The sequence below is a fragment of the Puma concolor genome, chromosome A1 (genome assembly GCF_028749965.1).
Source record: "Puma concolor isolate L17-30 chromosome A1, mPumCon1.1.hap2, whole genome shotgun sequence".
Classification (NCBI taxonomy): Eukaryota; Metazoa; Chordata; class Mammalia; order Carnivora; family Felidae; genus Puma; species Puma concolor.
In genome coordinates, this window is record NC_141667.1 from 171,045,744 (window position 1) to 171,072,950 (window position 27,207).

Below are 27,207 nucleotides of genomic sequence, written 5' to 3' on the forward strand. Positions count from 1 at the left end.
AGGCAGTGAGAGGAAATATGACAGAACAAGGCAAAAGAAATAAAAATGAATACACTGAAATAAACATTCCAAAATAATGCTGAAGTCTTATCTATCAGAAACCTCCTCCACAGAAGAGGGGGACAGAGTGACTCAGCCAACAGACATGAGCCAGCCTCTATCACCGGCCACCCCAGGGTTGGCACGTGGACACAGAGGCCATGAGGGCAGAGATAGAGGCCCTGTCTCGCTTCAAGGGTGAACCAGCTACTGACGGCAACAGACACCAACACCAAGCCCTCATACACCATCCCTCGAGAAGAAGCAACAGTCAGTGCGAGACTGACTGCACCGGGCCCTTCTCTCTGGAATGTGCCCACCCCCAAATTCATAGTTGAAGTTCCTAATCCCCCATGTGACTGTATTTGGAGACAGGGCTTTTACAGAGGTAATTAAGGTTAAATGAGGTCCTAAGGGTTGGACCCTGATCCAACAGGACTCATGTCCTCATAAGAAGAGATGCCAGGAGCACGCATACTCTGGGGCAAGGCCACATGAGGACAGAATAGGAAGGTTGCCATCTGCAAGCCAGGGAGAATCCACTCCAAATACCAAACTTCCAGCACCTTGTCCTTGGACTTCTAGTTTCCAGAACAATAAGAAAAAAAATTTTCTGTTGTTTAAACCACTCAGTCTGTGGTACTCGGTTATGGCAGCTTGAGCAACTATAATAAAGGCAGCAAATCTTTTTTTTTTTTTTTTAATTTTTTTTTTTTAACGTTTTATTTATTTTTGCGACAGGGAGAGACAGAGCATGAACAGGGGAGGGTCAGAGAGAGGGAGACACAGAATCCGAAACAGGCGCCAGGCTCTTAGCTGTCAGCACAGAGCCTGACACGGGGCTCGAACTCACGGACCGCGAGATCATGACCTGAGCCGAACTCGGCCGCTTAACCGACTGAGCCACCCAGGCGCCCCAAAGGCAGCAAATCTTAACTGAAATCGACACATATTCAGGTTATAGGTCTGTCTGCCTTTTCTGTCAACCAGCATCACTATCTGTGGGGTTTACAGAAGTTTCATCTACTGACCAGGGTTCCAACTAACATCACATCAGACCACAAGGCCACTTACAACAAAGTATGCACAGCAGCAAAAAGACCACGGGATGCAGTGATCCTCACGTATCATATGACCTGGGAGCTGCCACCTTGCCAGATCAATGAGACAGCCAGTTGAAGGTGTAAGTGAAATGCCAGTTTGGAGAGGATGCCCCACAAGGACAGCACTCTTGGCCCCAGCATACAGTGCAGACCCTAAATCAACAATCGCTATCCAGGGCTGCGTCCCCAACAGTTGGATCTTGGAAATAAGAGACAGGAGGGGATGGAACCCTGATTACCCTCTTACCCAGTGACCCACTTGGGAATCCGGCTTCCTGCCCCTGAAACTCTAGACTCAGTGGGTTTAGAGAATGTGCCGCCCAGGAGTGGAATGCTTCCACCAGGGACACAGTAAGAGGCCATTACATCTGGAGTTACAGCTGTGGCCCAGTCATTCTGGGCTTGTGTGCCAAAAGACCAGCAGGCAAGGAAATAGATCACCACCATGGCAGGATTAATTAGCCCTAATCCTCAGGAAAAGGCATAGACAGGGGGACAAAAAGTGGGAGGGAAAAATATGTGCAGCACCAGGTGCTGCACTAGGACATCACTTGGTACTCCCTTGCCCCAAGGTTTACAGTAAATAGACAGACAAGGGCAGCAGACACAGCCCGAGAAAGGCATGGTGACAGGGACTCAGACCCCACAGGGATGAGGCTCCATGTCACTTCACCAAGTGTGCCTTTCAGCTGAGAGTGGAATGGGAAGTAGTGGAGGGAGACGATGACCAGTGTGGCCTGGAGACCAGCTGCAGCAGAAGGGGGTGAAGTATGTCCTGCTAACACTCCTCTTGAAGGTTTCTCCTGGGAAAAGAGCATTGCTGGACTCTGGAAGAGCCGCTCCAAGAACTTACTACGTGAACCAGGAGGATGCAAACGGCACAGGGGGTGGATACTTTGGTCCGCCCCCCCCTCCCCCCCACCCCCCGAGCCCGCACCTCCCCCAGGACTGAAGGCTCCACCCTCCTGCTGTGGGGGTGCCGGCAGCTGACGCCTCTCCAGGGATGCGCCCTCTGTGGATGGTGTCCATCTGACAGCCAGTTGGCCCGAGACCTGCAATCTGTACCCAGTGACTGACCGGTGGAGGTTCCATGGTTCAGCTCCTGGGCCGGATCTGGGGCTCTCTCTGTTCCACAGCTCTCTGTAAGGCTGGCTCAGACCTTCTTCATAACTGCTATTCAGCCACCCTTTGTCCTTCGCCACCCCTCCCCCAAAAGATGCCGATCCTGACAATTTTGTCTGAGAAACTTCATGCACAAAAATGTGCCTGGGGACGCCCAGCTGAGCAATGTAACTTCCCCAGCTTGCTCATGAGTACAAGGTCCACAGCTACCTGACAGGGAGTCCAGGCATACTGAAGGCACCTCAGTAGATCTATTTCCCCCAAATCTGCTCTTCAGATGATGGTGAAATGGTGCTGTCATCGATCTATTATATCCCATTACCTAAACCAGAAACCTCAGAATCGTACCCTCAGAATGGTACCCTATGTCTTTCTCTCCCTCACAGCTCTGCCCGTTCTGCCTGGAATATATTTATACTCGCAATGACTTCATTTTTGGGACACTGATTATTCTGAGTTCCCATACTTTTCATTCTTCCTTCTGTTTCCTTGAAGGATCCAGCTCTTCCTCTTGCTACATACAAAGCTTCGTCTATAGCCTATGTTCATCGTGGACGTAATTCTCTTAAAGAACTCATCTAGCACCTTGCTTTCATCTCTCGACCCTACAGAGCTGACTCCAGATCTATACCTCCAGTTCTGACCTCTCTAAGAGGGAGGTCTGTTCTCCACATTTAACACACAGATACATCGCAGGTATCTTTGTTGTATGCTTCAGAGTCATCTCAAGTTCAAATACATCTCTGGGGAACAACCTGTGCTTCCCTCTTTCACCAGTGGACTCAGCCTGTTAATAAGTGGCCCCTTCTTCTACCCCAGATACAGACTCTGGGACTGACATCTCCAATGGGACACCGGATGCCACACTCGATCTCACTTCTCCAGACCAGTGTGAGGCCTGCAGACCTAATTCTCACACCTAGTGAAGGCAGGAGCTAGAGAGATGGCAGGAGAGAACAGTATCCTCTCTCATACCCCAGAAGGTAAAGATGGAGACAAGAAATGAAGAGCCCACTCACTGCTCTGGCTCACAGAATGGCGAAGAAAGATGAGGTATGAGGTTTTGGCTGATAGATAGTAACCCTTGAAAGATAAGTGTGCTAAGAGAGTGTTTGAATACAGCAGTGTTTGTAGATAAATGCTCAATATTCCCTGATGATTGATACCGAGCCTACAAAAACAGCATTTATTTGATTCACTGGTCGTTCCCCTGAAATTTTCTTACCTCCATCTTCTCTCCATTTCAACCAAGGAAAATCAAGAAGTTTTAAATGTGCTCTACCCCAGAGCACATGATAATAAGCACTTTAACAGGAAGACATTGTGGCTTTTACAAGATCATAAGAACAGATAAATATCACGTCTTGTTAACTAGGTTGGTGTTTCTCTAAGAAATAACGTTTATCTAATAGAAGTGGAACAAGAATGTCCAGTTTGACCAGTCTTTCAGCTGCCATTTATTTTTTTACCTTTAAAAAACCCCGAGAATAGCCACTATCAGAGACCTACATCCCACCTGGGAAAACATCAAATTATCCACACTTTGACCTGCAGGACTGAAATATCCTCTCTCCTGCACACACAGCCATAGAGGCAAGCATACCCAGGCCTCTGAGAGCTTCTGCGGATCCCTATCTTGTCGCTCACCTGCTGCCTCTGTCTTCTCACTTGGGCAAACTGAGACAGCATCAGCTGCCGGTCCAGCAACTCCATCGTCTGCTGTCTCTGGATGTCCACTGTGGCCCCCATTCCGACTCTGGCTTCGGCCGTGGGTTCTGAAGATGAGAAGATGGGCTCAAGTGTCCGGGAAAAGAACTTTGCCATCCAGCTGGGAACGCAGAGAACCCGGTGAACTTGAAACATTTTGCTGTTGTAGCAGATGCCTGATATCTGAAAGAGGAAAGTCCAGCTGGGTTGTTTCACTGTAACAATGTTAAAGAACATATTTAACACAGAAATCAATAACCACAGGTATTTCAGATCGTATTTTTCATCATTTTAGCAGTGCCAGGTGATAACCAAAATCCTAGCAAGTTGCTGAATGATAAGCAGTACAAATCAACAAAAATTTACTCAGTAAACAAATTTGTTTTTTTAAAGCTAGAAGAGACAGCAAAATTCTAACCACGTAACACTCAAAGTACTGGTAAAATATTTTAAAAGCAATATTTTCTTTTAAAAAAAGAAGCTATATAAGACCTGGTTATCAAAACACTTTCACACTATACTAGCAGTGTGGTTACTCTTATTGGCAGATGGCCATCAAAGAGAGACACTGGCAGAAAACAACTTTAAGGGTGTAATCCAGCCATGTAATACAGTGATCAGAAAACAGGGGCGGCTGATGGTTCAGTTGGTTGAATGTCTAACTCTTCATTTTGGCTCAGGTCATGATCCTAGGGTCATGGGATCGGGTGCCCACATCAGGCTCAGTGCTGAGCATGGAGCCTGCCTAAGATTCTCTCTTTCCTCTCTCTCTCTTTCTCTCCCTTCCTTTCTCTCTATCCCTCTCCCCAGCTTCTGCGTGTGTTCTTTAAAATAAAATTTAAAAAATTATCAGAAAATAAAGACAATTTAAAATTTACATAGTGTTCTAGTACATTTTTCAAGTACTGATTTTTCTAGTTTTAAAATCCTCGCCAATAGTAATTAATAATTCTATTTACAGCCAAGCCTACAAAACTCATATCTTTAAGGTAATTCATATGGTAATAGATGTCTAAAGACTCTTGGTTTTCTAGGTTAAATGAGTATGGCAATTCCTTTGTAAAAAAAAAGAAAAAAAAATCTTTAGGGGCTCCTGGGCAACTCAGTCGGTGAAGTGTCCAACTTCGGCTCAGGTCATGATTTCACAGTTTGTGAGTTCAAGCCCCACGTTGGGCTCTGTGCTGACAGCTCAGAGCCTGGAACCTGCTTCAAATTCTGTCTCCCTCTCTCTCTGTCCCTCCCCTGCTCGTGCTCTGTTTCTCTCTGTCAAAATAAGTACATATTAAAAAATTCTTAGTAAAAAAATTATTTAATTCTGTGAATTTGATTCTTAGGATAAGAGATTATTCACACCAAATGAGAACATAACTGATAATATGCTAATAGGAGAAAAGTACACTTTAATATTTTCTTCATAAAATTTAAATCAATTAAGTAGGCAAGATTTGGTGAGCATCTAGTATACACCAGGCACTGTTCTAGGCACTCAGGGGACAGCAGAAGACAAGGTAAACAAGATCGTACTCTCATGGAAGTAACAGTGGCCAACATGGAGAATACACAGTAAATGAGCAAACACAACAATTCCAGATACGTTCTGTGAAGGAGACAAAATAAAGTGGCTTGGAGAAGGGACCATCTTTAGGTCAGATGTCAGGGAAACTTTGGAGAAAGTGACATTTGAGCAAATACCTTCAGGATAATGGGATGCCAGTGATTCGAAGAACTGGAGGAAGAACATTTTAGGCAGTGAAAACAGCAAATGTGATGCAGGAGTGAGCCTGGGGACGTCTACTAGAAATCTTAGTGGTGATATCGACTTGGCAGTTAGATAGACAGACCTGGAACTTAGGGGGGAAACTTAGCAGAGCTAAAGATTTAGAGGTCACAGGCACTGACAGCGGTTAAAGCAATGGGACTGGATGAGATAATAGCAAGGGTGCGGGACGAACAAAAGGGCGAAGAGGACTTAGGATTCAACCCAGCAATATTCTGTGGATGGACAGAGTAGGAGAAGCGAGTGCCGTGATCTGAGAAGGGCTTTCAGGGGACAGGAGGAAAACCAGGAGGGCTCAGCATCACTGAAGCAAAGAGAACAGTGTTTTAGGCTGGGAACAGCTGGTGATGAACCACACAGCTCCGCCACGTTCAAGTAGGACGGGGAGGAAAATGACCGTTGGACTTGGCAAAATGGAGGCGTCTGATAACCTTCTAGGAACAGCTGTGGTGCAGTGGTAGGAGCCAAAGACAGACTGGAGTAGAGGGAAGAGTGAAGGTAGAGGAGCTTTGGTTTCAAATAATTTCCATGTCACTTTTCTCAACAACGGTACAGAACAACATAGAAAATGAAAACAAACAAATTCCACATTCAGTGAAACTAGAAAGCATCTGTAATCCTGAACTACACCAAACCAAATGGAAAACACATTGAGGAATTATAAAATACCTTGGCATATGGGGAGAAAAGGTAAATCCAAATGCTGGCAAGGTGGTTCAGAGCTCAGACAGGCTCAGGGATCAGAGGCAGGCGGGGGTGAAATGGGGCACTACTTCACTCTGTGGGAGAAGCAGTCTGGCCTCCTGCCCCCACCCAGCATGGTGCATGCCACCCCCCCCCCCCCCCCCCCCCCCCCCCGCCGCCTCAGTGTGGCTCGTGCCTACTCTCCTCCACAGGGAGAAGGTAAGAGCTCTGTGGGGCATGAATCAAAGAGGCTCTAAAGTGGGCAGAGCAAGCCCAGAGGGGAGGCCTGGGGTTCTTTTTTTTTTTTTTTTTATTTAAAAAAATTTTTTTTTTCAACGTTTTTTATTTTTATTTTTGGGACAGAGAGAGACAGAACATGAACGGGGGAGGGGCAGAGAGAGAGGGAGACACAGAATCGGAAACAGGCTCCAGGCTCCGAGCCATCAGCCCAGAGCCCGACGCGGGGCTCGAACTCACGGACCGCGAGATCGTGACCTGGCTGAAGTCGGACACTTAACCGACTGCACCACCCAGGCGCCCTGAGGCCTGGGGTTCTACCCATGAGATTCCACACAGAGGAGACAGGCCCTCACAGAGGGCCCAGAAGAAGACAACAGAGCGGGTGCAGGGAGAGGGGGACTCTACTTCAAGAGATAATAGTTAAAAGAGTTTTCCAGAATTAATAAAGAATACAAATCTCAGATTGGAAATGTCCAAGAAAGGACAACAAAAGGAAATTGATATCTAGACTCACTGTAGTGAAACAAAGAAAGGAGTCCTTAAAAATAACTGGAGATAAAATATAGACAGCCTAGAAAGGAGAAACAATGAACTCTCTGCAGAACAGCAAACTGTTATAAAGAAAACTAAAAAACTATAAAAAGGCACATAAAAAAAAACCCTAGTAATAAAGGCATCATATCCATGAATAGGAATTTACCAAATTGTTAATATACTAATTTTCACCAAATTAAGATATAAATTCAATATAGTTTGAAATAAAATCTTTTTTTTTTAAGTTTATTTATTCATTTTGAGACACTGAAAGAGCAGCATGAGGAGGGAAGGGCAGAGAGAGAGGGAGAGAGAGCATCCCAAGCAGGCTCCTTGCTGTTAGCACGTGGTGCCCCACGTGGGGCTTGATCACACAAACCGTGAGATCACGACCTCAGCCGAAATCAAGAGTCAGACGCTTAACTGACTGAGCCACCCAAGTGTCCCCAAAATAAAATCTTACTAGGGTTTTTTGTTGGAACTTAAATGACAACTCTAAAATGCATTTGGAATATTTAAAGGTTAAGTGTTAAAAACATAATTAATGTTGGGAGAAACAATGCAGACAAAAAAATGTATACATTATATGATTCCACTTTTGTAAATGGATTGATCTGAACTACATATAAATAAAGTGGGAAAACCAGGAAGGGAGCATGAGGGTGATGACCATATGTCCTAGGAGAGGAGTCACAGGAGGGAGGGGCACCAAGAGGCTTCAGAGGCTGGTAGGACTCTAGCATGCATGGGTCTCAGGTGTGTTCACTTTACACTGATTTGTTGGTTTCATGACATTTATGGTTTAGGCACATTTAGTATGCCATATATATATATATATATATATATATATATATATATATATACACACACACACACACACACTATATATATATATATATATATATATATATATATACACACACCGTATATACATATATATATATATATATATACGCACACCATATATATATATATATATATACATATATACGCACACCATATATATATATGTATATATATATATACTGTGTATATATATATATATATATATATATCATAATAAACATATTTTAAAATAAAAAAGAAAGGATCCAGAATGGCCAAAGTAATTTTTTTTTTTTTAAATTTTTTTTTTTCAACGTTTTTATTTATTTTTGGGACAGAGAGAGACAGAGCATGAATGGGGGAGGGGCAGAGAGAGAGGGAGACACAGAATCGGAAACAGGCTCCAGGCTCCGAGCCATCAGCCCAGAGCCCGACGCGGGGCTTGAACTCACGGACCGCGAGATCGTGACCTGGCTGAAGCCGGACGCTTAACCGACTGCGCCACCCAGGCGCCCCTAAAGTAATTTTAAAGAGACATAATAAGGCTTATCAGATTTTAAGATCTGATATAAAGGTGGAATAACTAAAATAATATGGTCTTTATGTAGAGCTACTCAATCTACCTAAGGAACAAGAGCATAGAAGGAGACTCTGGAGTCCCTTATGGTAAGGGCATGTGGTACACAGCAGGAAAGGGTAAGTGGAGGGAAAGACCAGCTGAGCTCAACAAGGGGATAAAGACAAAACAGACACCCTCTCTCCAACACCATGCATCAACTCCCAGTGCATTAAGGAAACAGATAATTCACCGTACTTTAAATCACTCTGCACAAAATATGGAAGGCACATCTTTTTGACACTGGGATGGGGAAGGATTTTTAAATATGGATCAGAGAGCACAAACTATAAAAGAAAACATACATTTATGTAGTTTACAATTCAAAAGCTACAGTGTGCCAAAAAAGTCACCATAAATGAAGTGAAGGGACAAGTAAGAGCCTAGGGAAAGTACTCAGAATCCTCGAAGTCAATCAACAAAGGTAGTATTCAAAATAAAGAGTCTCTATACATATAATTTATCAGAAAAAGACAATCAACCAAACTTAAAAAGCAGGTGAACAGGCAATTTCAGAAGAGGAAGTTCAAAAGGGCAACAAACACATGAAAAGATTTTATTCTCACTTGTTTTTAGGGAAATGCAATGTTAACTATTATAATAATTTGGAAAAAATGGGAAAAATCTGGGATCAAGTTTTGGTGAGGACGAGGAGACCTGACAACCCTCACAGTCCTGAGGACAAGTAAAATGGTGGTTCAAGCTCTCTGGAGAGCAATGTGGCTGTGACCAGACCTGAGCTGAGCTGAAGGCTTGCCTCAGGGAATGCTCTACTGCAGTGCTGTATTTAACAGTTAGGAAATGAAACAAAGTGTCTCCAGGAGATGAATGGTAAAAGACTGGCTTATTCATCCAAGGGATCACTAAACAGCAGTTAAAATAAATTGGGTGTATGTGTGTTCATATATTTTTTATTCTTTAAATTAATTAATTAATTTTAATATTTATTTACTTTTGAGAAAAAGAGAAAGCATGTGAGCAGGGGAGGGGCAGAGAGAAAGTGAGACACAGAACCGGAAGCAGGCTCTGGGCTCTGAGCTGTCAGCACGCCGCTTGACGTGAGGCTTGAACCATGAACCGTGAGATCATGACCTGAGCCAAAGTCGGATGCTTAACCGACTGAGCAACCCAGACTCCCCTTAATATATTTTTTAAATGTATCATACATTGTAGCCATCTTTCCCCATGATTTCAAAACACAAAATAACAGTATAGACTATTTATGGACACAAATAGTAAGTACAGAACCACGGAGAGTGGCTTCTTCTACAGCAGGATGGGGAAGAGGGGAGTTGTGGGGGTAGCACTATCTGTGTGTGTGTGTGTGTCTGTATAGTTTTTTTTAACAAGGAAAGAGATAGGAAGTGTTATGGCAAAAACATATAATGGATTGGAGGCAAGGAATTAGAAATGCCTTTTCTAAAGATCTGGGTAGGAAGGAAAACAGAAAATGGGGCTGTATTGCATTGATTTTGCTGAAGATAGCAATGTGATGTTATAAACATAACAAAATAGGAAAATAATTGACCAAATTAGAAGATGAGATTTGAATTAAATAAAAAATTTAAAATGTTTGCTTTTTCGATTCAGAGCCTCAACCATGATTGTGAGTTTGTCTATTTCTCCCTTTATTTCCCTTTTAATGTCTTGTATGTATTCGGAAACTGTTATTAGGCACACATATACTTATAATTGACCCTTATCATAACAAAGTATCCCTTTTTGTTTTTAGTAATACTCCTATAGCAACCTACTTTGTCTGATATGAATGTGGCATTTCAGCTTTCTGTTTCCATGATATATCTTTCTTTATCATTTGACTTTCAGCCTTTGTGTGTGTGTGTGTTTACAGTGTGTTCTGTAGGTTGTATACAGCAGTTTCTGACTTTTAATTCCAGTCTGACCATTTCTGCCTTTTGATTAGTGTTGAACTCTTCATACTTAATGTACTTACTTTGATATATAGTTGGATTTTGCTATTTGGTTTCTATTTGTCTCATCTGTTTTTTGTTGTTTCTCTTTTCCTATTTTTCTTTTGTGTTAAAACAATAGTTTTTAGTACTTCATTTTAATTAATTAATTAATTTATTTATTTTTTTAGCAATATCTCACTGCATATTTTTCTTGTGTTTGCTATAGGGATCTTACAGAATCCATCTTTAACTTACCACAATGTGCTTAGAGTTAATATTGAATTACTTCAAGTAAAATATAGGAAACTTGCAAGAGTTTAGTCCCACTTAACATCACCCCTATCCAATGCCACTTTTTTTTGTCTTATATAGTACACTTATATACTTCATACTATCAATATGGTGTCATTTTTGCTTTATGTAATCATGTTTTTTACAGAAATTAGGTAAAAATAATAAAAATCCACAGCTTTTGCCTCTATTTAAAGAGATCACAATTTAGCAGAGGTTCTTAATTTGCAGAGTAGGGGAATAATCGATTCTTTCAAGGAACTGACGAAAGCTAAAGATTTTCACTCTCTTGCCCATGTCTATGCCTGCCCCCCACCATCATGGATACACTCACCAAAATTGTGTGTTCAGTTTTAGTAGGACCATCCTGTGAACAATTAGGATAATTTATAACCCATTAATAGATAAGTATACTACTGTAAATTCTGGCAGGGATAAAACAGGGCTTTTGTGCTCATTTGCTTAAATTTCATCGGAAGGGTTCGCTTTCTATTTGAATGTGTGCTCTGGAAGAGGAAGAAATGTGGTTGGTTTTGATCTGTTTGACCACTGCACCTAGAACAGTGTCTGGCACATAGTAAGAATCCTTTAAGTATATGCTGAGAGAATGGCTCTACAAAAATAAATACGTTATTTTAGATTCACCTGTCTATGCCTCTGGTACACCAGTATGACCTCAAGTTGTCAAATAAATAAAATGCTATTCATAAATGTTTTAGCTATTCACAAAGGATTAAAATATGAAGAGCTCAGGCAGTTTAGTTTCCTATTAATATTTGATAATCACCACCCTTTTCTACAACAAGATGGGGAAGTTAAGAACGCCTGCATTAAATTCTCCCTAAGTTATATACTTCATTACTACCATGAGCTTTCAGAGTGTATTATTATTACACCACATTTAGACATTGCTTTTTTTAATGTTTACTTATTTTGAGAGAGAGTGTGGGCACTCAAGCACGAGAGGGGCAGAGAGAGAGGGGGACAGAGGATCCGAAGCAGGCTCCAGGCTCTGAGCTGACAGCACAGAGCCTGATGTAGGGCTTGAACCCACGAACTGTGAGATCATGACCTGAGCCGAAGTTGGACACCAACTGAGCCACCCAGGCACCCCTTTACACATTACTTTTAACTTTAATTTTTCATAATCGCATAAACCTATCACGTACTGGGACTTCTGAATGAGAGTTTTCTTGAAACACACAGTTTGTGGGGGGGGGAGGGGAAAGACAAAGAGGCTTTAAAAATAGACCAGATGCTCAAATTTGCATGTCGAGAGGCCAGGGGAAACACTAACAGAGGGGCTCCGGTTAGGCCCTCAGAGCGGGAAGCCCAAGATCAAGCTGACAGGCCCAATGACAAGGGACAAAGCAGTAGCACTGGTCTCGGGAAGGCCGGGACTGAGGTCCAGGATGACCAGATATGGAACAAGTGGCTTGGTCCTGGGAAGGCCAGCTAGAGCCAGAATCAGAGCATTCAAGCCGCAGGAATCAGGAATCCTGGCCCAGGAAAAGAAACCCAGAGGTCAGGAGAGCATTCTAGGCCACGTGCAGTTGAAAGCACAGACCAAAGAGCCAGGCCACAGCCCTGGACCAAGGAGCTCCCCATAAGCTAACAGAAGCTATTACCTCATAAATCTAACTGAGAATGTAAAACTCAGGCAATGCTTTTCTTTTAGGCCATTAGTAAACATGGGCATCAATTACACTTATGCTGATTTTTCAGGTTAGTAGTCCTTTTGGAAAGGGAACCATGAAATAATGCTCATCGGGCAAATAAAGAATTTAATTTGCTGGGCATACAGTAGGTGAAACCCTCTTGATCATAGACAGTAAGCCTCAAGTGTCCTCTGGTCCTGCTCAATATTACCATGAAACCACAGCCGACAAAGGTGAGAAACCATGACTGGGCAAGGACACCCACCCAGGTGTTTAATGATCTCTTTCTGCAGGCAGCTGTGGCTGAACAGAAACCTACACAGCAAACTGCACCTTGGGGTCCTGTGAGCCATGGTCCCAACATTCAGAAACCTATCCCCTAATGGGACAATAGGATAAACACCAGGAGCTGCTCTTCTGGGGAGAAAGCGCTGCACTCACAAGACAGGGACGAACCAAGGGAACAAATGTCCCTTGGCACCGGGACCCTGTCATACGGACTTCATATGCACTCAGGTCCTAAAGAAACCAGACTGACTGAGGCTTTTCATCCAGCATTTATTCTCTCAACACATACTTAACATTTACAATGTGCCAGGCTGTGTTCTAAATGCTGGGATACAGCAGGGAGCAAAACAAAGAAAATCTTTTCTCTTAACAGAACTTACATCTACCTATTCCCTTTCTTCATTAAAAGAAACAAAGGAGGAAACTTTGGAATTACTTTTTTTTTAACCCAAAGAATATGTATGCAAATTAGAATTGCCTAAAGTTATTTCTGCCATTTGTGATTAATTATGAAATGGTTATTCTTTTCAAAACAGACTGAATCATGGGACTTTCACATTTATTGAAAGAGTCTTGCAATCTTGCTCTTTGTCAAGTGCAAAAATGATTCAGATGAACTTCTTGTAGCTTTCCTCTCTTTTAATATCACTTAAAAAAATTTTTTTTAAACGTTTATTTATTTTTGAGAGAGAGAGAGACAGAGCATGAACACGGGAGGGGCAGAGAGAGAGGGAGACACAGAATCTGAAACAGGCTCCAGGCTCTGAGCGGTCAGCACAGAGCCCGACATGGGGCTCGAACTCACGGACTGTGAGATCATGACCTGAGCCGAAGTCGGACGCTTAACTGACCAAGCCACCCAGGCGCCCCTAATATCACTTTCAAGTATCTGATTAAAGCACTGGGTATCCTGATTCTTGGGAAGTTAAACTGGAAAAGGGATGGAATTAGATTGATCACAGAATTTTTCTTTTCTGTTCTTTGTTTTGAGGAAAGAGGGGAAAGGGACAGAGGGAGAGAAAGAATCCCAAGCAGGCTCCACCCTCAGCATGGAGCACAACGCAGGGCTCGATCTGACAACTCTGGGATTGTGACCCAAGCCAAAATCAAGAGTTGGATGCTCAACTGACCGAGTCACCCAGGTGCCCCACAGATTGTTTCTAAATAAACTGTCTTAGGAGGCTGCTCTAAACTTCTCCTTTTGGAAAACCACAAATAACAATGCTTATATACAGAAGTTTATTCTCCTTCATGTTATAAAAGCTCTAACTAACTTAACTGCATTCCAGGCAGCAGAGGGAAGAAAATGAGGGAGGACAGAAGGACAAACGCTACTTTAAGGAGCCTTTCCAGAAGTCCCACCAACATGTGGGTTTACAGCTCACTGGCCAGGATGCCAGGATTTAATGTGATGGCGATACCCAGACGCAATGGAAACTGGGAAATGTGATATTTTATTTAGTTGGAGGCAATATTGCCCCAAATGAGATGAAGGTTCTGCTACTAAGGAAAAAGTATGTCAGGAGATGAGCGTCTTCAGCACGTGGGAAAAGTTTAATCAGGTGTATTAACGTAAATCCCTTTCAATACTCCTTTTAACAAGGACATCATCCCCCTTTAAAATTACATTCACTTTCAAAAACTGATTTAAGAAAACAAAGAGAAAACAGACTTAATTTGAAACTTGTTTCCTAAATAAACTAAAAATGAATGTGAAGATGTAGGACGAATTATGCGTTTACAGATATAGACTCAATGGTGAAAAACCCAATGCTTTCTAAGGCAAGAACAAGACAAGGATATCCATTCACCACTCTTATTTAACACTGTATCAGAGGTCTTAGCTAATGCAGTAAGAAAAAAAAAATAGGCACAGAATGGAAAGGAAGAAGTAAAACATATAAACAAAATGTATTTCTTAATGACATGATCATGTATGTAGAAAACTCTAAGGAATCCATTGAAAAGCTACCAGAAATAATAAATTTAGCAAAACTGCAGGATACAACAGCAATATATAGAAATCAATTGCATTTCTATATACCAGCAACAAATAATTAGAAAAGAAGTTATAAAAACAACTCCATTTAAAATAGTATCAAAACCCACAAATACTTAGGAATACATTTACTAAAAGAAGTGCAGGGCCTATATATACTGAAAATTTAAAAACTGTAATGGGGACTTAAAGGCTTACTAAATAAATGTAGAAATATACCATATTCATGGATTGGAAGACCCAATATTGTTGAAATGCTTATATTAGTTATTTATTGCTGAATAACAAATTGCCCAAAACTTAGTGGCTTAAAAACAATAAGCAGTCGTTATACACACAGTATATATGGGTCAGAAATCTGAGGGCAGATTCATTAAGTGACTGTGGTTCAAGATCTCTCACAAGGCTGTAGTTAAGATGTTAGACTACCTGTGCTCATATGATGACTGGACATGAAGGATCAGCTTCCATGGTAGCTTAAAAACACAACTGGCAAGTTAGTGATGATTGCTGGCAGGAGGCCACAGTTCTTTGCCATGTGGACCTGTCCATACTGCTGCTTCAGTGTCCTTGGGACATAGCAGCTGGCTTCCCCCAGAGCAAATAATCTGAGGGAGCAAGACAGAAGTATCTGTGTCTTTTATGACCTGTTCTTTGGAGTCACACACCATCATTTCTGCCATAGTGAACTGTTAAGTACAGGCCACACTCTAGGAGAGGGGAATTAAACTCCATTTCTTGAATTCTAAAAGGATTTGTGGGCACATTTTCAAATAATCTCAATGGCAATTCTCCCCAACTAATCTATAGTTTCAGTGAAATCCCAAACAAAATCTTAACTACTTTTTTTTTAAAGAAATTATAAGCTGATTTAAAAATGCATATGGAAAGTAAACATTCCAAAAATAGCTAAACAAGTTTTGAAAAAGAACAACATTGGAAGCCTGACATTATGTGATTTCAACTTAACATAAAGCAAAATTACTCAAGACAGTATGGCACTATGACATATGACAGTATTGGCGTAAAGATATGCATATAAATCACTGGGATAGAAAAGAAACTCAAGAAAGAGACCCACACTGGTTAACTGATTTTCAACAAAGGTGCCAAGGTAATGCAACGGAGCAAAGAGTCTCTTCAACAAATGGTGATAGAATGATACTAGATAACTGTATGGAAGAAAATATACCTCAGCTCTTACTTCACAAGAATTACACTCAAATGGGATCACAAACCTAAATACAACAGCAGAAAGTATAAATTCTAGAAGAAAATATCGAATAAAAATCTTTGTGGAATTGGATTAGCACAGATTTCTTAAATAAGGCACCAAAGGCTCAAACTATTTTAAAAATTGAAACACTGAATTAAATCAAGATTAAAAACTTTTGCTCACTGAAAGACATAATTAAGGAAACAAAGAGGCAAGCCACAGACTGGGATAAAATTTTTACAAAATATATCCAACAAAGGGCTTATGTCCAGAATATAAAAAGAATCCTTTTAACTATTATAAGACAAATGTAACCCAATGAAAAAGTGTGTAAAATATTTGAACAGATACCCCACAAAGGAAGATACACAAATGGCCAGTAAGAAGATGTTCAAACCATTAGTCATTAGAGAAATGAAAATTAAAACCCAAGGTATCACTACATGCCAACTAGAATGGCTAACGTTAAAAGAGCTGACAAGACCAAGTGCTAGCAAGGATGTGGAGCAACTGGAACTCTCACGTATTGATGGTGGAAATGGACAGACAGCCACGGTAAATCATATTGTACTACTTTATAATGTTTAACATACATTTATCACATGACTCAGCAATTCCCCTCCCAGATATTCACTCAAGAGAAGTGGAAACATGTCCAACACAGCATTATTCCTAACAACTCAAACCTGGAAGCAATCCAAATGTCTATCAACTGGTGAATGGACAAACTGTGGTACAACCATACCACAGGTTAATACAGTAACAAGGACTGAGAGTAATAAGACCAATCTTAAAAACATCATGTTACCTGAAAGAAGTAAAATACAAAAGAGTTCACACTATACAATTCCAATTATATGAAATTTTAGAAAAGGCAAAACTAAAATGACATAAAGAATATGAGTGGTTACCTGGGCATGGCAGTTGGTAAGAGGACAGAGAGCAAAAGCAAAAGAAATGAAAAAATGATCAAGGTGAGGGGGCTGTTTTCTACCTTGATGGTAGTGTTGGTTACCTGACCATATATAATTATCTTGATTGTTACACGGCTGTATACAATTACCAAAATTTACCAAAATTTACACTTAAAACTGAATTTTATTGTATATAAATAACACTTTAATAAAAGTTTTGGAGAAAAAGAAGTTTTCATGAGAAAGTGAATGTGAAGATCTAGAAAGATCTAGACATTTCTAGATACATTAATCTTCTTTTCAATTTTATAAGAGGTGTGATGTTGGTAAACTAAAAACAATCTTCAGCAACAAAAACTTCTGATATATTGAAAATGTTCCCAGCTAACATGAACTAACAGAACTTTTTGGTAGTAAGCTATGCCACTGTTTATAATTAATAAATTCAAAATCACATGCATTGATTTTACCATAGTCCTTTCCCACAGGCTATCATTAGGATAGAAGAGAAATATCAACACAATCAGTCCCAAAAAGGAAGGAACATTGGACACTTCTATTTAAAAAAAGCAACCAAGAAACAGTTTAAAGAGATAATCAAAAGTGATTGAAGAGTTTCCATCTGTTGATAGGAAAACAATGAGAAGACTCTGTGGGAAACTGCTCTGTGCTGCAACTGACATGATAATCTACCAGTAATCATCTAAAATTTACAAGTATGGGTGTTTTCTTGGTAACCTCCTCCTTATCTTCATTTCTTTTTCCTTTGACCAGTAGCACTACATTATACACATGCACGTGCACACACATACACACACATATTTAAAATACATATATTTAAAATATACACATGCATATATATTTTTTAATTTTTTTTAATGTTTATTTTTTGAAAGAGAGAGACAGAGCGTGAGTGGGGGAGGGGCATAGAGAGAGAGGGAGACACAGAATCCGAAGCAGGCTCCAGTCTCCGAGCTGTCAGCACAAGGCCCCTGATGCAGGGCGCGAACTCACGAACCGTGAGATCATGACCTGAGTCAAAGTTGGATGCTTAATCCACTGAGCCACCCAGGCACCCCAATATATATACATATATATATATGTTTAAATGTTTATTTATTTATTAAAGTTTATTTATTTTTGTGGGGGGGAGAGAGAGAGAGAGAGAGAGAGCGCAAGCACATGAGCGGGCCTGGGGCATACAGCGTGGGAGAGAGAGAATCCTAAGCAGGCTCCACACTGCCAGTGCTGAGCCCCCTATGGGGCTCAAACTCATGAACCGAGAGATGATGACCTGAGCTGAAATCAGGAGTTGAATGCTCAACTGAGTCACCCAGGTGCCTCCAGGTTAATATATTTTAAATTATCCTTTCAGCTTTTTCAAAGCCTTTTAAATTTCATTTTCCTGTACATGACAATGCCAGAAACACAAAGCAAGGAACTATTTGTTGAAAGGTGGGGTTTCAGCTGTAATTTTTTTTTTTTTTTAGTATTTCTTTGAGAGGGAGGTGCAGAAAGTGAGGGAGAGAGAGAATCCCAAGTAGGCTCATGCTCAGTGTGGAGCCTGATGTGGGGCTTGATCTACAACTGTGAGATCATGACCTAAGCCGATATCAAGAGCTGGACACCTGGGGAGCCTGGGTGGCTTAGTTGGTTAAGTGTCCGATTCTGCTCAGGTCATGATCTCATGCTTCTGGAGTTCAAGCCCCGCACTGGGCTCTGTGCTGTCAGCTGGGAGCCTGGAGCCTGCTTCAGATTCTGTGTCTCCCTCTCTCTCTGCCCCTCCCTACTCATGCTCTGTCAGTCTCTCTCTCTCAAAAATCAACATTAAAGAAAAAACAAAAACCAGAAAAGAGTCTGACACTCAACTGACTGAGCCACCCAGGTGCCCCTGAGCTACACCTTTAACCCATTATAAGGACGACCAGTTAAATATCTTAATCCTAGAAGAACAAGTATAGCAATAGGCTGGATTCTTTTTTTTTTTTTTAATTTTTTTTTTTATTACGTTTCTTTATTTTTGAGAGGCAGAGAGAGACAGAGCCTGAGCGGGGGAGGGGCAGAGAGAGAGGGAGACACAGAATCTGAAGCAGGCTCCAGGCTCTGAGCTGTCAGCCCAGAGCCTGATGTGGGGCTTGACAAAACGTGAGATCATGACCTGAGCCGAAGTTGGACACTCAACTGACTGAGCCACCCAGGCGCCCCTGCTGGGTTCTTCACATCAGGATAGTAGAGGCTGCCAATGGGATAAGCCCACAAAATTCACAACAAAGGTTACAGAAAGTTGTTGACATGTGTCTTTCAGCACTGCTGGGTACTTTTAAAATTTCTTTATATCCAGGATCTCCCTCCTGATTCATGTCTACAACTGACAATGAACAGGGCCCCATGTTAGTGCTGTAGTCTAGGGAGGATCTAACAGTAACTTTGTGCATGTCTTGTGGTTAAAACTGACATAGATGAGCCCTGAAAGGAGCAATGGGAGGCCCTGGACCCACTGGACTAGGACAAAACGTCTGGCCGTTGGTCCTGGCACTACCACACATCAGTTGTGCAGTCAGAACTTCAGCTGCCCCACCTCTGAAATCTTTGATTTCCCATTTGGGAAGCCCGGTTTCTCCACCACTGTAGAGCTTGTGTTAACAACTTAGTATGGTAGTACACACTGAAAGCACCCTGACAGTCACAAAGCATTACAAAGTAATGCTTCGTAGCACAGAAACTATTTTGTGAATTCTGTGAATAGTGAATTTTGAAACTCAATAATTATTTATAGATTATTTTGGGATTATAAAGAATACTGTCTAATTCGTAAACTGAAAGACAAGATGACTCAGAAAAAGCTTCAGAGTCAGGAACTAAATGAGTGAGATTTTGCTCGGAAAAGAAGGGACCTAAGGGTGAAAGGAGGGATATAGTTGGAAGAAACTGCATGTGGTTATATAAATCTACCTCTTAGGTGCACAGACACTGAAGCTAGACTACCTGCATTTGAACTCTGTCTTCACTACTTATTAGCTTGTATTCTTAACAAGTTACTTAATCCTCTGTGCCTTTGTTTGTTTCATCTATAAAATGGGGATAACAGTCCCTATTTCATCAGGTTTTTATAAATGCTAATTAAGATGATATTTATAGGGGCACCTGGGTGGCTCAGTCGGTTAAGCGTCTGACTTCAGCTCAGGTCACGATCTCGCGGTCCGTGAGTTCGAGCCCCGCGTCAGGCTCTGGGCTGATGGCTCAGAGCCTGGAGCCTGCTTCAGATTCTGTGTCTCCCTCTCTCTCTGCTCCTCCCACCACTCACTCACTGTTTCTCTCAAAAACAAATAAACATTAAACAAAAAAAAGATATTTATAAAGTGCTTGGAAAAGAGCTGTATTAGTCTGCTTTCTCTAGGCTGTCTATGCTGTGGGAACAGACCATCCCAAATTTCAGCAGCTTATAGCAAACGTTTATTTTTCACTCATTTTATATGTCAGCACAGCCATGCTCCATGTGTCCCCTTCATTCTGAGGTTTGGGCTGAAGGAGTAGCTTCTGTCTGGCACGTGCTTTTCTCATGGCAAAGGGAACAGAGGAATGGTGGAGCTGTGCAGTGGTTCTCAGAACTTCTGCTTGAGAAGCATGCATCACTTCTGCTCACAGTTTAGTGGCTAACCTGAGTCACAGAGTAGAGGCTGATGTTGACAGAGCACGGGAAGCCCCGCAGGGCGGCCCTCACTAGAGAAGGGCAGCACATACTTCGAGCAAGCAAAAGTATCTGAAGAAATAACATAATCTCCTACAAGCGCATGGTACGAAGTAAAGAATAAGTGACGACTCAATGGCACAGAATCCCAAGATAGGACGAGATGTTCGGGAAGAGTCAAACTTAGCCAGTTTCTCTGAAGTATATGGCACATAGGGGACAGACTGGTACGTGAGGCCAAATTTTGAAAGGAGGCTAGGTGTTTGCCTACAGGTGAAAGATAAAGTGCAGCAATAAAAATTTAACACCTGTATTTTATAAGCACTTCTGTGACAGCTTTATCAAGACACTGGTGATAATAAGTTCATTGATTCTACACTGAGCATGTAAAAATCAAGCCTACTGGACATTCCCTCCCTGTGGACGCCTAACAGGACCTTCGTACTGTCAGCCTTGAACTCAGTGACAACGTGTGACTCAGTGTCACGCCATGGTAGAGGACAAAAGGGTTCTTTCAGTAGGTCCTGGCTACATGCAGTCAGGATGGGTGAGAGGGGCAGAGAGAGGAAGGGGAGGAAAGGGGGCTAAAGGAGGAGGAACAAATGAATCCATACGAGAGAGACAACGTGTGCTTGTGATGTGCGATACGCCGATAAGCACTCCATTTGGTGTTGGGATTATAAACACCATGTTAACTGCAAGAAGGTGAAGGCACCCTGTACGTCTGGATGTTCCTGGGAAGTCACTACCGTCTTACACTTCTACACATGGCCCTTCCACAAGCCCAGCCAACTTCCCAGCTCTATCCAGCCTTGACTTCTCTCTGCTGGGTCTGCCCTCAGTTCAATGAACTGAAAACCTCAGGCATCAGATGAGTTTTCGGACCCACTCTATTGTACCATTCTTTGGTCAATCCAGAGAAGAAACAGAAGGGAAGAAAGAAAAAAAGGAAGCATGAAGAGAAGAAAAAGACACGAAAAGGAGGAAAAGGAACAGAGGACCCAACACACCATTCTCATTCACCAGGGAGTAGTCAGGGCTCCAAACTTAACTCCAAAGAGTTTAGATCTCCACAGATTATGCTAGTTCCATAAGCTTTCCCCTTAACGTTACACCATGACTTGGAAAGCCAATCAACATAAGGTTCTGGGGACGCTTCACTGGCTCAGTTGGTTAAGCGTTCAACTCTTCATTTCGGCTCAGGTCATGATCTCACATTTGTGGGATCGAGTGCTGCGTCACTGCTTGGGATTCTCTCTCTCTCTCTCTCTCTCTCTCTCTCTCTCTCTCTCAAATAAGTAAATAAACATTGTTTTTTAAAAAATCCATAAGGTTCTGTCTGATGCTTTTTCTTTTTCAGCTACCATAAGACAATGTCTTATATTTTTTCTTTAAAACTATCGTGGATGGATGAGTAAAAAAGCAATCACAGCCCACAAATGAGGCATCCTGACTTCTACAGGATTGCTCACTTTTCCCTTCCTCTTTTTCATGATTTACAAACCCTAATGAGACTTCTGTAATCTCCCACCATTGTGAGGCTTTTTTTTTGTTTGTTTGAAAAGCTTTAAAGATCCCCAATGCCTACAGAAGGAAATACAAACTCAAACCACATTCAAAGTTCTAAATAATCTGCCATCAATCTATGTTTCTAATCTTATTTTTCGGTAGGGCAGATTTTTTTTTTTTTTCTCCCATTAGGTTGCTTGATCATAAGCTAATCAAAGTCTGACATATTGTAGAGAACAGGGAAAGAACGCAGGAAACAGGCAGGCCGCAAAGGATAGCTGAAGGGGATAAGCCTGGAGTCTGAAAAATATAGGCCTGTCTCTTAATTTGTCCCCAGAGAGTTCAAAAGAGGACCAAATGACGATAAATATATGAACTGTAAAAAGAAAATTGGCGAAAGCAGGCTCTTTCTGTTTTAATCATTCCAGAATCAGCTCAGGCCCGAGACTTCAACTTTTGAGAATTACGGTACATCCCAGTGGTGATGACTCACTACTCTATGATTCATAAAATGGCAGAAAATGAAGAAGTACGGGGATACAGATGGCCCAAAGGCTCTCTGCAGAAGCACAGAAAGAACTTAAATAAAGTTCAGTAAGGAAACAACATGGTCTCTAAGGAGAAAAAGTATTAATGTGTAACAAGACCAGAGAACTTGTTACTATATAAAGAATGCCCCCAATTTCTGAAGGCCGCTCACCAGAGACCTTAAGACAGTCAAATATGACTGTGATGGATTTGAAATGTGATGGAAGCAGGTGGGCACTAACACCTCGAAGTTCGTGCTTGCACTGAGATATTTCACTTGGCTATTGTAGCCAATACAATTACAATTTTATGATCTTTCATGGAAACGGTTGTTATTTTAAATATTAAATGTTGGTATTAAAAACCAGAATTAACAAAGGAGAAACAACACAACATAAAATACGTATTCGTGACACATGTGAATAATCTCGAAGTAATCTTTAAGCAAACCTGAATGCCCCTGACCCTTTCTGGGCAGCAGGTGGAATCTGGGCTGGATCACAAAACAGAACTGAAGAGTGACAGCTGTCCTAGGCAACTGACTTAGTACTGCCCCTGGAAAGCTAAATACTCTTCCCCTCTCAACCTAGGAAAAAAATTTAGTCCTCCTTTTCTCTGTGACATCACTGAAGACAGAAAGCAGGCTCCTACTTAAGTAAGTGCTGTCCTGACTCAACTCTATCAACCACTCTCCTTTCAGTCAGTGAGGTATTTTAAAGTTTTATATTCAGAAACATTTATAATCATGCAAGAATAAATAACACAAGGAGAGATTAAAAACTAGCCTACCCAAAATAAACCCACCAGTAACTAAATAAAATAAATCTGAAGTTGGCAGCTTTCCAGAAAAGCATGAGTAAAGTTTGTGGTTTCTATGACAGCAGATACACATGACTTATGTTTTACACAAATGTCTTTTTCAAAAAAAAGCTCCTTCTCCTAAACAACACAGAATGGCCAGATTGAAATAAAATCACTTCCTTAACACACACAGTATGTCAGGAGAACTATTGGTTTCAATGCTGGAAGGTGAAATTTCATTAACAGGTTTCCTAATATGCCCCCAGAACACTCAATACCATCTGTGCAGTTCTTTTTGTAGTAAGAATTTTATTTTATTTTTTAGCATTTGATGTAGGATTAAGAAAAAAAAAAAAAGGGAAGTCACTTGATATACATGGGAGAGAAGTCACGTTGAGCAATAGACATCTGGGACAAGCTGTGGCTTTGTGAATCTCAGACCCTGATTCTATAATCAAGTAATGTGTAAACCGAACATTCACAAATAATTTTAATATCCTTTATAATTATCCGTATCTAAAGTGTACTATATTATATTAAATGTTTCATAATAAAAACATGTCTTTTTGGAAAAAGTCAAATAAAATATTCATTAAATTCAATACAAACACCAACATTACTGTAAGGCATGAAGGAAAGGAACACTGGCTATGATTATCACTGATATTAATCACTGTAAATAAACATAATATCATCTAATTATGGATGTAATTAGATGGAGTAATAATGAAGAACAAAACTGAAATGAATATTTGTCAGATTTGTGTTCATTGTAGGTCAACATAGGCTGAATTAATTACTGTTAAAAGTGAAAATTCAATGGGCTCAGAGGTGTTCATGAATAGGTAGACTGTTTAAATGCTAAATTCTGGGAATTATATTCCAAATACTATGCAATGCTATTTACTCTTCTTCTTCCTCTTTTTTTTTTTTTTAAGTTTATTTATTTTTGAGAGAGACAGAGATAGAGAAAGCACAAGCTGGGGAGGGGCAGAAATAGAGGGGGACAGAGGATCCAAAGCAGGCTCTGTGCTGACAGCAGAGAGCCTGATGCAGGGGTCAAACCCACGAACCGTGAGATCATGACCTGAGCCGAAGTCGGATGCTTTTAACCGACTGAGCCACCCAGGTGCCCCTCTATTTACTCTTCTTAAGGGATTTTTATGTTAAAAATTTGTTAAACTTCTGACTCTTAAAAAGAAAAAATCCAACAATTCCATACATCACACAGTTCTTATCACGACAAGACACCCCAAACTAATATAACACTGTATGTTTACTATACTGGAATTAAAAACTTAACTGTAAGAAATTTAAACAAGTACCTACTACCTGTTAAACATGTACTGGAAAAGACTGTGATCACAACACGCATATTTTAGATTTTAAAAAGACCACAAAGAAATGAAAAAATGCAACCTCCAATTCTAGAGCACTGAATGCCATAAAATGCAACTTTCTGGGGTGATAGCAAGCACTTGATTTAAAACCAGAAGTCTGAGGGGCGCCTGGGTGGCTCAGTTGGTTGAGCGTCCGACTTCAGCTCAGGTCACGATCTCACGGTCTGCGAGTTCGAGCCCCACGTCGGGCTCTGGGCTGATGGCTCAGAGCCTGGATCCTGCTTCTGATTCTGTGTCTCCCTCTCTCTCTGCCCCTCCCCCATTCATGCTCTGTCTCTCTCTGTCTCAAAAATAAATAAACATTAAAAAAAGAAAAAATTAAAAAAAAAATAAATAAAACCAGAAGTCTGAAAACAATAAAGAAACAAAATGAAATGTTTCAAAACAAATGTCACATAATGAGTGATTAAAAAAGGGTTTGGATAATACGACCCAATCAATCAATAGTAAACCAGCACAGTGAAATAGCATATAGTCAGTCCGGTACTTCTCAAATTCTTGAATGCTTCAGGAAAATACTGAAAACAGGACTCAAGACCATTTACTGCTAAAAGAAACAAAATGTATCAGGAAAGAAATAGTAGACCATCATGCTGCTCTTATTATGAGAGCATCGCACTATCTATTGTTTGCAGGCTAGTGAAGTAGCTGTTAATCAAACTGACAGTTCAAGTGGGAGGAGATTAGGAGATTAAGAGAGAGCTTGGTGACCATGCCCCACAGATGCAGTCTGATCCCACACTGTCACCAGTCACTATGAAGTCTTAGGAACACAAGAGGCTTGGATGGTTTGAAGACCACATAATGGAGGTCGGCTCTGTGGGCCTGTGTTATCTGGGTGCCTGAGACAGGTATTTCTGGAGGCGGAAACAAAGTGACTTCAACCCTCAGGATGTGGGCTGGCAGCCTGGAGAATGAAGGACTAAATTGTAAATGAAAAGAATGAGCACACAGAAGAAACTGTACAGAGTGCATAAAGGAAGCAGAGGTGAGCAGGTCTAAAGTAACAACACAGGGGCCCAAATCCCACCCATCAGGAAATAAGACTAAATCATAACACCGAAAAAGTCTGCAGGGGAGTGCATGGTTATTTCCAAATCCTTTCCCCGTGATGCTGTATATATCACGATAAATCCCTTCTTCATCAATCTTCCCCAAGAAAAAAATTAAAACTGTATTCCATACACACTAAGTATAAACTTATTTTTATATAAGCTTGGGAGTACAAATTTAAGTTATGGATGAAAAATAAAACAACTTCACGTTCTAGATGTCTTTTTAAATATCTCATGAATACAGTTTAAGACAAATGCTTGATAAAATAGCACAGCAGGGGACGGGGTGGGATGAAGCCATTCCAGTGCACAGGTGAGGACGCAGCCCAAACCCTTCAGCTCATCTCTGCTGCCTTCTCTGGCCACCACCCAGACGATTCTCCTGCCAGTTCTAGTCCACCTGACTTTCCATTTTGCCTTATTTTCCCCTTGCATGACAATGTCTCTTCACAAAACAAGAACATCTCTGGTTATTTTTAGTAAGTCCAACTTCAATTTTTTTTTGTCATTTTTTTTCTACTATGAGTTCGACTGCTAAGGTAATTTTAAAAAACAGTAACAAGAGGGGCACTGGGGTGACTCAGCCAGTTAAAGGTCCAACTCTTGATTTCAGCTCAGGTCACGATCTCACTGTTTATGAATTCGAGCCCTGCATCGGGCTCCACGCTGACAGTACAGAGCCTGCTTCTGATTCTCTCTCTTCCTCTCTCCCTGCCCCTCCCCTGCTCACACTCTCTCAAAATAAATAAATAGACTTAAAAAAATTTGAGGGGTGCCTGGGTGGCTCAGTCGGTTAGGCGTCCAACTTAGGCTCAAGTCATGATCTCAAGGTTTGTGAGTTCGAGCCCTGCACTGGGCTCTCTTCTGTCAGCACAGAGCCCGCTTCGGATCCTCTGTCTCCCTCTCTCTCTGCCCCTCCCCTGCTTGTTCTCTCTCTGTCTCAAATAAATTAATTAAAAATTTTTTTTTGAAAAAAAAAATTAACAAGAAACTCAGCTAAAACTTTCATCAAAATTACCTTGAAAACTGAGACAAACTGGCCCCCTTCATCTTAACTGTTGATGTAACTGGCCCCTCTGCATTACTAAGGAAGCAGCACTGAGACGGAGCTGACACAGTTAAAAGAATGTTGGAGACCAGTGAATATACCCATAATCCAAAGGTGACATTTTCCCTAAAGTTGCTTCAGAAAAGCGAGTTTAGGGGGAGGGAAATCACACTTACAAGTCCACTTATGGCTATAATCCAGATGTAGGAACCAGAGGTGAAAAGCTATAAAAGAAAAAAAAAAAAGGCAACT

At 41.2% G+C, this 27,207-nt stretch overlaps 1 protein-coding gene across 7 annotated transcripts in view; it reads right to left on the bottom strand.

Annotated features, from left to right (window-relative positions):
* The window catches only part of UBAC2 (UBA domain containing 2), a 258,006-nt gene that overhangs the window by 32,058 nt on the left and 198,741 nt on the right, over positions 1–27,207 (bottom strand). For 6 of the 7 annotated variants that reach the window (XM_086709033.1, XM_086709026.1, XM_086709063.1 and 3 more), the window contains 2 exons: positions 27,132–27,179; positions 3,912–4,154 (listed from right to left, as the gene is read on the bottom strand). In XM_086709033.1, the coding sequence (XP_086565159.1) occupies positions 3,912–4,154; positions 27,132–27,179 (291 nt within the window). The remainder of the gene's footprint in view (positions 1–3,911; positions 4,155–27,131; positions 27,180–27,207) is intronic. The other variant, XM_086709042.1, reaches the window with a different exon arrangement.